The following is a 12,449-nucleotide window of genomic DNA, read 5'->3' on the forward strand; positions in this document are numbered from 1 at the left end:
AGAAATGTCAAACTACTTCCCCTTGCTCCCCCACTGCAGAATCTTTACCGAGAAAACCCCAAATGGAATCAAATAAAGTTGGACATGACTAAAAGAACTGAATATTTTAGATGCATGAAGCAGAAAAGTCTTTGAACAAATATCAAAATAAAAACTAAAATGATACCTGTATAATATTTCTAATGATGAAGACAAAACTTTTTATCTGCTGACAATTCATGATAGGGGTTTTGAAATATCTAAAATTAAAGATATCAATGAGACCCATTTGCTTTCTTTTCTTCCATCAAATGAAATTTAAAAAGAGGAAAATACAGGGAGGATCAGATACAAAATGATATTAGATACTTTTATCTGGTAGGTTATACCATTAGTACAAAATTGAACCCTAAGGATATTCAGGAAAAATTTCCAAGAAAAATCTTGGACACATTTATAAGACACATATAAGACAAATATTTTTTACTAAGACATATTTATCAATAAAACAGTCTATTTAGCTTAAGGAAAGATGCTTGGAAATCTAGGAAATAATCAATGACATTAGGGAATATTTTATCAATCAGCTATATTCTCTGTCCCAGGAATTGGGAACTAAAAACAAAACCTTCAAGAATTTTAGTACCCATATGCCCTCCCTGACAAAGGCAGTAGATCAGATGCTAATTGTTAAATCTTATCTCATAAATCTGACTCTATCTGAAAAGCCAAATGCTTCTAGGTTCTATACATCCATCACAATCCTTCTGTTCAATGTCTTCTGTACATCCATCACAACCCTTCTATTCAATGCCCTCAACACTTCTTACTGACCCCCCACATCAGAAACTATGGAGGATATTCCATGTCATATTAAATAATTTTATTTAATGCCACTTACCCTACTATTTTGAACTATCCTCACCAAAAATGACCTTAACAAATCATAGGTTCATCATTTCATGAAAAGGATACCATAGGATGGTGTGGAACAACAGCCCCATGTTGGCAAAACATAGTTCTGCTTGTAATATTAATGTGGGTTTCAGATGTTAGTATTTATATTAAGAAAAAAAATCATCTGACAATTAGCCTAAGTCATGTGACAAGCTTACCAGAGAGAGCTGGATATTTGAAACTGAGGAAATAATAAAAACGGAAGCCTTTAGAGAAACTGAGCTCAAAATAATTAACTGAATGATGCAAGGTTGAAGGCAACAGAAAAGAAAAAAAAAGTGAAAATAGTATGCTTCTATCCGTATTCAGTTTCCATAGTTTTCTCTCTAAATGGGAATAGCATTTTCTATTCCAAGTCTATTAAAACTGTCTTGGATCAATATATTAATGAGAAGAGCTAAGTTTATCATAGCCGATCATCACATAATTTTGTTGTTACTGTGTACAATATTCTCCTGGTCCTGCTCATTTCACTCAGCATCAGTTCATGTAAGTCTCTCCAGGCCTCTCTGAAATCATCCTGCTGATCGTTTCTTATAGAACAATAATATTCCATAACATTTATATATCACAACTTATTCAGCCATTCTCTAACTGATGGGCATCTACACAAATTCCAACTCCTTGTCACAAACATTTTTGCATGTGTATATCCCTCTTTTATAATGTCTTTGGGATACAAATCCATTAATGACAATGCTGGATCAAAGGATATGCAGTTTGATAGCCCTTTGGGGACAGTTCCAAATTGCTCTCCAAAATGGCTGGATCACTTCACACCTCCATATTACATCAGTGTCCCAGCTACACCCTCTTTTTAAATAATAATTCTTTATTATCTTTTCCTATCATCTTAGCCAACCTAATGGGTGTGAGGTGGTACCTTAGGGTTGTTTTAATTTACATTTCTCTAATTAATAGGGATTTAGGGCATTTTTTTTCACATAATTATGTTTCTTCATCTAAAAAGCATTCATATCCTTTGATCATTAATCAGTTGGAGAATGACTGATAATCTTATGCGTCAGTTTTCTATATATTTTTAGAAATGAGGCCTCTGGAAACTGAATGGATGCTCATCAGTTGGAGAATGGCTGAATAAATTATGGTATATAAATGTTATGGAAGAAACAATCAGCCAGACGATTTCAGAGAGAGCTGGAGAGACTTACATGAACTGATGTGACGCTAAATGAAATGAGCAGAACCAAAAGATCATTATACACAGCAACAAAATAATATAATGATCAATTCTGATGGACATGACTCTCTTCAACAATAAGATGATTCAAAACAGTTTCAATTGTTACTGATGAAGAGAGCCATCTACACCCAGAGAGAGAACTATGGGAACCGAGTGTGATTCACAACATAGCATTTCCACTCTTCCTGTTGTTTGTTTGCATTTTATTTTGCTTCTCTTTTTTCTTGTGCAGTATAGTGTTGTTCTTTTCTCAAAATATAATCATTCTCTGGGAGCAGATTTCTTGGGGGGCTTCTGGAGGCAGCCTTAGTTTCAGTTCAAAGTAATAATCACATCAAATGCAGCCAGCTATTAAAAGTTTAGATCCTTTATTGTCTCTTCCAAAATAGCCCGGTTAATTTTCTTAGAGGCCTATCTCCCTCCTTGGTTCCAAGAGCTCTTGCAGCTTGTCCTTTCCCTCTGCCAGTTTCAGCCTCTCTTCTTCCGAATCTCCAGTTCTGCCCGACTGCAGTCTCTGGCTTCTCAATCTCCTCCACTGACTCCTGCTTTCTCCTTCTCCTGAAGTCTCTAGTGCTTGTCCTTTTATATGCTCTTTTAGAGGTGTGAACTCAAGGTTGACTCCTCCTCCGAGGAACCTCCGAGGAACCTCTGGGATTGTGGGTTTCTGACTTGTGAATCTTCTCCACTGAACTTGTGAATCTCATATCAAATCCTGACTTGTGAATCTCCAAAGCTAATGTGTGAACTCTTAAAGGTGTGAACTCTGAACTAGAGAACTACTTAAGCACGATGCTAAAATTAGACAACTGACTTATCACTTTGTAAGAATCCTAACAGTGCAGCATGATAATTGTATAAATATGTATAGATATATTGGATTTAACATACATTTCTACCATGTTTAACATATATTGGACTACTTGCCATATAGGGGAGGGTGTGGGGAAAGGAGGAGAAAATTGGAACACAGGGTTTTGCAAGGGCTAATACTGAAGAACTGTATGCGTATGTTTTGAGAAATAAAAAACTTGAATAAACAAATAAATTCTTTTTTAGGCAAAAAAAACCTGAGGCTTTTATCAGAAACACTAGATATAAAAAGGATCAGGAGTTTTTCTTAGATAAAGACCAAAGTGCAGACCAGAAGAGCACAAACCATCTATTTTCTCCCTGGATCACAACATCTTGGAAAGATCAAAAAGTTGTAGATTCCCAGAATTAACTGTGAAAATAGCAGCATAAAAAAGTCAAAAACTTGGCAAAGTGCCCCTCCCCCCCCACTTCCATCCAGATGAGAAAAGCCCAACTTTAACATATAGTTCAAAGTAAAAAAATAGTCTGGAAAGATGAACTGTAAAGAGATTGATCACAAAAAGCTACTACAGCAACAGAGAAGATCAAGATAGAAGCTCCAAAGAAAACATCAATGTAAAAACATCTCTAAGAAAAGCTTTAAAATGCAAATCAGAGACAAACCCAATAAGACTTCTTGGAAGAACTTATAAAAAGGAAAAAAAAATAAATCAAATATGAGTAGCAGAAGAAAAACTGGTGAAATAAATAAGAGCTATGTAAAAAAATTATGAAAAAAGAATCAATTACTTGGTAAAAGTACATAAATACTGAAAAAAATAATCTCCTAAAAATATAGAATTGCCCAAATGGTAAAAGGAACTAAAAAATTAAATGGATAATTAAATAATTAAAGCGAAAAACAATAAAACAATGTCAAAAGAATGAAAAAATAGAAGAAAATGGGAAATATCTCATTAGACAAATAACTGACCTGGAGCTAGATTGAGGAGAGATGATTTAAAAATTATTAGACTATTGGAAAACTACAATTTAAAAAAAAGAGCCTATAAATCATCTTTCAAGAAATTTATAAATGAAAACTGCCCTAATATCTTAGAAACAGAAGGTTAAAAACAGACATACAAAGAATACATCTTCAGACAAAGATCCCTAAATAAAAACTCCTGGGAATATCAGAGACAAATCACAGAGCTCCCGGGTAAAGAGGAAAATACTGTAAGCAAGTTAGGATCATACAAGATTCATAAGCTTCCACATGAAAGGAATGCAGGGCTTGAAATACAATATTCCAGAGAAGCTAAGATTATAACGAAAAATAACCTATCCAGTAAAACAGAGCATAGTCCTTCAGTGGAAAAAAAAAAAGACCATTTAATGAAATAGAGGACTTTAAAGCATTTCTGATGAAAAGATCAGAGCTGAATAGGATATTCAACATTCAATACAAGACACAAGAGAAATACAAAAAAGTGAACATTAAAGAGAAATTGTAAGAATCTTAGTAAGATTAAACTGCTTATATACATAAACCAGAGAGAGCAAAAGCAGAGAATGAAAACTATAGACAAATTTTCCTTAATGAATATTAATGCAAAAATTTTAAATCAAATACTAGCAAGAAGATTACAGCAACATATCACAAAGATACACACACACACACACACACACACACTCACTCACTCTCTCTGCAGGTCTTCCTGATTCCTTACCTTATACTCTATAGGTATATATAGACATATATACCTAGCTGCCCATAGAGTATGTATTCTTACTGTGGGGGTGAAAACTGTGAATTTATATTTTTGTTTTCAATATTTTGATAACTTTATCCATAATTGGCTTAATTTATATTTATAAATATTTTATTTTATGCATTTAAAAGTATTATTTGGAGATATCCATAAGCTATACCAGATTGTCCAGACCCTCCTCCCCTCCCCACCCAAAAAAATTAAGGCATTCAAATTTACAAAAAAAAAAAAATTCTCACAACCATCACAAAAAGTAGATAATGAAGAATAATTACATTTTACAAATAAAGAAACTGAGGCTTAGAGAATTTATAATGCTATTGAACTGATTCTCAAACTTGACCATGTGTTCATGAATAATGGACTAAACTGGCTGACCTGAGGATTTGGATTAGAATCACGAAGAATCAAACAAACACAGTTAATTAGATTAAGCTAGTTTAAGTAAAAAGACTTTGTACTATGACATGTTAATCTTTTATACTCCACACAATTGAAAAATGTCTACACTTGAACTAGCTCTGTGAATTTATCCTATGCTCAGGGATAGGTTCTACACAGGACTAATGATGGTAGTTGATCATTTGCAGAATAGAAGTTTTACAACTTGTTGGCTGGTTGGTCTAACACATTCAGTGAAATATGCCAGCCTACTCACTGCTCGGACACGTTTTAGACGTTCTTCTAATTTCTCCTCTGCTTCCCTCGTCCGCTGGACAGCCTCCAACCGATTGATAAGCTCTGCTGCAAACTTTTGTGGTTCAACACGGATTTCCTTTGGCATTCGATAAGTACGCTAGAAAATTTTAAAAATAAATTAGCCAATGCTAAAGTTTTATATACCATCCCACTTAATGACTGATCCCCCCTCTCTTCCTTTTCCTTGCTAAATTTATTTTCTCAATTGTAAAGTAAGCAAGTTAGGCAAAATTATCTCTGAAGCTCTTTCTACCTCAAAGTTATGTGATTCTCATTTTCTACTCATAAAGTCATTCAAATTTCTCTTCTGTCATAAATCCATGCTCAGTTCAAAATAGTAAGCCACTTTGGTTTTATAGAAAACAAATGGATTAAGTTTCAGAAACTTAATGATGATTTGAAGGGCAGGCAACATAAAGAATGGATCAAGAACAACACTGGATCAAGAATATGAATTAACTGCTGTTGCATTATCAAATAAGATACCTGAGATATTAGCATGTAAACATAATATATAAATCAATGAAATCTTATGGTTATAAGTGTCTGCAACAAAGAAAGCAAAGGGAAGATTTGATATTAAAACTTCACATGTAATATGAAACACAAGGGAACACAAATATGATAGAGGAAAAAACAAAATGTGTTGGTTTTAGGCCAGAAAAGATATTAAGTGGCTAAAGGTTTTGTTCCTATTTCTTGTTTCCAGCAATTTTGCTGCATTTTGCAAAAGACTCTGGCCTTATTACTTTGCTAGTGGTATAAGCCAGGTTGAATACACTTGTAACAGTTGTTCCTTTGGAAAACCAGACAATAGGCTAAAAGGGACCTTTAAGGTCCTTTCCAACTCTATGAATTTATGTCAAATATGGAGTAATTTGCTTCTGAATCAAGTAGAAAGTTTTCTTGTAACCTGGCCTAGGGTATTAATATGTTACATATTACTCAATTTGTTCTATTCCCATCCCTTAAGAGAAAATACAGTTTGTATTACCACCAGAGAAAATTACCTCTAAGTTGTTTACCAATATTTCTCAAGGAAAAAGCAAAAAAATCTGTTCTAAGGCATAAAAGAATACTACTTTGTAACCAGAAGAAGTTCACAGGGAGATAAGAGAACTGTGACTCTCCTACAGGAGCTGTTCTACATCTTAAGCTCTCTTACTTGGACTTGAAGCTCTTCCCACTGTTTCTGAGTCAGACAATTTTGATTCAAATTTCTTACGCCATTTTATAAGAAAACTCTAACACAGCTGGAGTCCAGAGAGGATTATGCATCCTACTTTTTCCCCCTTTGTTCGTCTGCTTGCCAGAGAGACACCAAGTTGTGCACAGGGTACCAAACAGCAGTGTTTATTTATTCAGTTATAGGATCAAAGGAGATAATAGTTGTAAAGCACTTAACACAGTCCTTAGAACAAAGCAGGCACTTAAATGCTTATTACCTTTTCTTTTTCCCTTTCTGTGTACATCCATCCTCTCCAATTTAATAAATTCAATTAAAGCTGCCACAAAACAATTAAATAGAAATGGAACCCATATTTCCTTTCTGTTTCAAAAGAAGAATAAGACAACTATAACATTTAGCCTCCCAGAACAAACTTTATCTCTATTTAACTTATTTCATTCAATTTGTTCCAAATAGTTCAATAATTATATTTACCATCCTCTCCTGTATCTTTGCAGTTTTGTGACACTACTCTTCTTTGGTTCTCCTTCCTTCTAGATTTTTTTTGCTGGCTATTTAATCATATCATATTCCCTCCACATTTCTCACATCTGACCTTAGTTTAGAGCGTTCACTACCTCTGCCATATATTATTTTAACAGTCTCCTAATTGGTCTCTCCACAAGTATCCCACTCTAGTCCATTCTAAATAATTCCCAATGTGATTTTCCTCAAATATAGAACTGACTAGGTTATTCCCCCTATTAAACAAACTCCAATGATTGCCTACTGATTCTAAGCATCACATATAAACTTATCTGTTTAGCTTTTAAAGAATTTCACAACCTAGCAAGCTAGCTTTTTCAGCCCCATTGAACAATATTCCACCTCTTCAATCCAATCAAACTAGCCTCCTCTCTGATCCTCACACATAACAGTCCTATTTGCATCTTTTCACTGTTCATCCCTCAGGTCTAGAATGTATTCTACCTCCTAGAATCCCTCTCTTCTTTCAATATGTAATTATAAAATAATCTATATGAAGTCTTTTCTGATTGTCCTAATTGTTAATGCCTTCCCACCCAAATTATCTTGTATTTAACTACTTTGTACTGATTCTTTCTATATTCTGTATATACTTAAACATTATCTCCACAATAACTTCTGAAATTCTTTGTAGTTATCAAAGAAGTACACAACACTCATCACAGCACAGGCAAGTTTTCTCTCCCAGAGGTATAGAATAAGTATCCTTTACAACTCAAACAAGGAAGAATAAGTCTAAGATCACAAGGATAAAAATCACACTTTTAGAGGAAGCAGGGGAAAAAACCCCATCCAATTCTTGATTATTGTAATCTTTTATTTTACTTTATTTTTTGCCAGGGGGGAAGAGGTGGAAAGGAGAAGGAAGGGTAAGTAGTAGTAGAAATTGTTTCACAGTTCTTATTTGATCTGGAGCTAAAGGAGATGTTAGAGATCAACAAGACTAACCCTTTCATTTTTTAATAGATAGGATGATGTTGCCAATAGTTGTAAGATGACTTGCCTATGGTCACAAAGATAAGTAACAGATATTTTCTGACTAGATTTATTGCTTTTTGCCCAATACTACTGTTTTCCTACAATTTATAATTCTTTGAAAGCAGATGCTATATTGCTAATTAAATGTTTAAAAGAAGATATTTGGGACAAGATTTCTACATTAAAAAAGCGAACACTTTAAGGCAACATATATGTTATCATACATTATCTGTCCTCTATGAATAAATTCCACTATCTTATGCTTTGAAATGTATTATTTGATCTTCCAATAACCTTCTAAGATAGATGGGATTGGGATTATCCATCTTATAGATGAAAACTATAGTTCATAGAGGTAGAATCCCTTGTCTCTCTGTCATCACATGGGATATGAAGCCAAGGGCCTTCTGATTTTAGGCCCTGAGCCTTTCCTGCTATACCACCTCTTTTTTTTTCCTTCTTTGATGACTGGATTGAACAGGAAGGTGGGGCATATTTAGAGAAAAAATGATGTTCACTAAATCCTTCTATTTTTCAGTGGTATGATATTCATTTAATTTATTTGCCATCTACAGAGATTCTACTCTTGAATTTGGGATATATTTTCCTATGAGGCTTGTCAAATAAATTTTAACTTCTTTATGCAGCTGCTAATACTTAGAATACAGCACGTTTTGATGAATTTATCCAAATTCTTTAATTATTTCTCTGAGATTTTTCATTATGTCATGTGCTGCTTTTAAGCAGAGTATGCAAGCACTGATTATATACATATATTTTTAAGGTCAATCTCATTTTCTATGAGGCATTCCTTTAATCTCTTTGTTTTTTAGTTGATTTTTACAGCTTTTGTTTACCTGCCCTTGTTTAAATCTAGTATATGTATAGCAAATAGCTGCTGCTCTTATACTAAAAGGCCACAGCAAATAAACAGAGCTTTTTCTTGTGATTAGATATTAAGCATGTGAAGAAAAAGCTGATGTGTATCCATAAGTCACATAAAAACACCAAGAAAAAAAGGATACTGTGTAGAAAAGCCTTTGATAACTTAGTAAGATGAACTCAGACAACTAAAAAATGTCTAAAATAGTGCAATAGTATTAAAATATTAGATTAAGCTAATGTTTTAAAAAGAAATGTAAGGTATTTACAAGGAAACACCAGCTCCAGGCCTTTTTAGGCATAAGTTTATTAACTTTAAAAAAATATAGAGAAAATATTTATTATTCACTTCACCTAAGAGAGCTTTCAAGGCAAGTTAGCCTCCTGGAAGTAGTTCAAAAGTAGATCCATTTTCAGCAATTGGGCTGATAAAATTCTCTGGGATAGTCAGGAATTGTGCCTCTCTAACTATAATTTTACAAAGATGAACAAAATATTTACTTTCTGCTAAATACAAGTCTACAGTTTAAGTCAAATCTACTTTCATAGTAGGTTGACACAAAGTGTCAAGATATATATATATAATTATTTTAGTCTCAAAAGATAGAACAAACTTCTAACACATGTAATAAAAATGTAGTTATTTTCTGGAAATTAAAGTAAGAGGAAAGAAATCTAAGAAATCCTTATGAAACAGGTGTGTAAAGACTAAGTGAAATTTTCAATTTGCTGGTGCAGAAGATTTTTTAGCTCTGCAAGTGTTTTCTTCTAATGTCGATAACAACAGCAATGGATTTCAAACCTCCTTTGTGATGATACCCCGAATTTATTCCCTTTAAATTTACTATACAACACAAAAGAAAATTATTTCTTTTATAAGAATCCACTATACAATCAGGTTAATTCAATTCAACAATTAAACAGAACAAATAATTTGTGGATGGAAAATGGCTAAAACAGAGTTTACTATATATATTTTATATTGCAATTTCAGTCTGTAACCAATAGTTCAGTTCAGTGCAAATTTGTCAGTACCATGATCAATTAAAAAACTATTATTTTTATCTAAGAGAGTGAAGCTGTTAATAGACTTTAAAGTTAAAGAATATTATGTGGTAGTTCCTACTGTTCAGCAACAAAGAGGCCAATCCTTCAAATTTTATTTCTAACAAAGCAATGATTATAGTAAAAATGGTAGTGAGGGGAATAAAAGGCACCCAGCCAGCTTTTTTCACAGCAACCACAAAGTGAAAGCAACTGAGTAAGGCTGAGCAACCAGGACTAGCAAGTTTCCACAAGCAGAGTTTTATACACAATTAGGTAATCAAAGCAATATAGGCCTTCTTGAATCTCAAGATAAATCATCTAATTTAACAGCCAAGGCAAATTTATTTTTAATCTTAAAAAAAATAAAATAAGGGTAGTTCTGCTTAGACTTTATTTTTAAATGAATAAGAAAGAAAAAGCTGGTTAGCCTTTTTTTTTTTTAAAAGGGAACAAATATCAATTCTTAATCAACTGCTAAAAGCTCAACCATCCAAAGAAAAATAAGTAATCTTTATTTTCATCCAAATCATCAATGTCTCCTATAGAACTTTTCATTCCAGGTTTCAGGAATGAGAGAACTTTAACATGATTAACAACTCAGATAATTACTACCAAGTCATAAGCTTAAAATGAAACAGTGATCCTTATATTGGAGACAGGCATCCTGGAATTCTAGGGAAACATTTTATCTGTTAAATGAAAGAGCTAATCAATATGGTGGCTAAAGCCAACATAGTCTACTTGTGATAAGAATAAGTGATTTGGGCTGAAGAATGTCAAAGAAAGCAATTGACTACATGATGGATTTTAAATGGTTTGAAAATCACCAGGGAGAGGAAGGGACAAAATATGAGCTGAGATGGTGCTGTCTGAAATTAACTTCATTGGATAACTGAATTATGAGTTTAAGAATTGGCAGGACCTTTAGTGATCATCTATGGCCCAATTTCTTACTTTATAAAAAATAACAACTCAATGTGAGAAAGATAAGACTAAGAGGAAGTAAAAATAAGATAGCTAGAATTTGAATTCAGGCTCTCTGGCTCCATTATCCAGAATTATTCTTCCAATAGAGCATTTCACAAATAGTTCTGCTACTTACAGGAATGTGAGGTAGTGGTACCCGTCCATTGGCTTTGACACTTTCCTGCATCTCTCTTCGATGTTGTTTTCGGGTTCTGTAAGGAGGTACTCCATCTCTATTGGAAGGAAGATAACATAAAACGATTAACTCAAAGGAAATGATCCCTAGATACTAGATACATGGCCAATCAACACAGACAACAACACATATAATAAAGTGTGTCCAGCAAAGATTTAACTGGAAATCATTCTGTCCTCTAGACTAGATGAATAAATAAAAAACAAAGTGATAGGAAAAGGGCTGTGTAATTTCATTGATACAAGGATCTCCCGGATGAGGAAATTCTCTCTACGAATACAAGCTGGCATGTGTCCCATAATCTTGGAGAAATGCTGAAAACAACAATTTATCATAAAAATATTTTTGCAGATCTTTCCATTTGTTGTCTGTTTATTGTTTCTTTGCTAATTTTGTCCTTGAATATTCATAGAATTACTTTGTTAGGTCTCCTATCAGATTTTCTTTAAGTTGGTTATTTCTTAGATTTCAGTTTTATAAAGTGATTCTGTTCATAATCTTCCATTTCCTTTTCCATAAGGTTTTACAAATGAATTTATGTTTAAAACTAGTGTTGTGCTTGGCGAATATTTTCAGTCTAAAGGTTTTTTTAAACTTAAAAATGGTTTAAGCTTTTTTACAAAATTATTATGGTTTTTGTCTATCTATTCCTTTATCCATTTATCAATCCTTGAAGAAAACACCTTGCCTAAATACATTAGGTAAAGTTTTCCTAATAGAACACCATCTTTCAATCCATTTTATTATTCTAGCTTTGTATAATTTTGATCTTTGCTCTCACAAGTGAATGATTTCATTATACATAGATCACAAGTTCAGTAATGTCTCCTGCAAAAGCTCTTGCTAGGAAAATTTAAAAAATATATATGATGGATGTACCAAAATTCAATGTATAATGTATAATGTATATAAAATTCAAATAATAAGATCAGGTAATATTTATAGGATACTTTACAGTTTACCTCAAAACAATTTTGAGAATAAACTATATGGCCAGGGAAGCCTGCCTTGATGAGATTATTAGAAGGGATGTTGGTTTTTACAAAGAGATATTTCACAATAGACATCATTAGAATAACATAGCTGATATAAAACAAAACCCCACTATGCTTACTGCTTTGTGATTGCCCTTCCCCCACAAAAAGAAAAATACATTTGATTTAAAAGTAGTACACAAGATTGCCTTAAAGACTTTCCTTCAAAAAGAAGTCTACTCCTAGGAACTCCTATTCAAAATTCAGTATTATACAATATGCTTTG

At 33.1% G+C, this 12,449-nt stretch overlaps 1 protein-coding gene across 2 annotated transcripts in view; it reads right to left on the minus strand.

Annotated features, from left to right (window-relative positions):
* AXIN1 (axin 1) overlaps positions 1 to 12,449 on the minus strand; it is a 154,529-nt gene that overhangs the window by 26,807 nt on the left and 115,273 nt on the right. For both annotated transcript variants that reach the window (XM_051968864.1, XM_051968853.1), the window contains exons 4-5: positions 11,130 to 11,226; positions 5,366 to 5,503 (exon numbers count right to left, since the gene is read on the minus strand). In XM_051968864.1, the coding sequence (XP_051824824.1) occupies positions 5,366 to 5,503; positions 11,130 to 11,226 (235 nt within the window). The remainder of the gene's footprint in view (positions 1 to 5,365; positions 5,504 to 11,129; positions 11,227 to 12,449) is intronic.

The sequence above is a fragment of the Antechinus flavipes genome, chromosome 1, assembly GCF_016432865.1.
Source record: "Antechinus flavipes isolate AdamAnt ecotype Samford, QLD, Australia chromosome 1, AdamAnt_v2, whole genome shotgun sequence".
Lineage (NCBI taxonomy): Eukaryota > Metazoa > Chordata > Mammalia > Dasyuromorphia > Dasyuridae > Antechinus > Antechinus flavipes.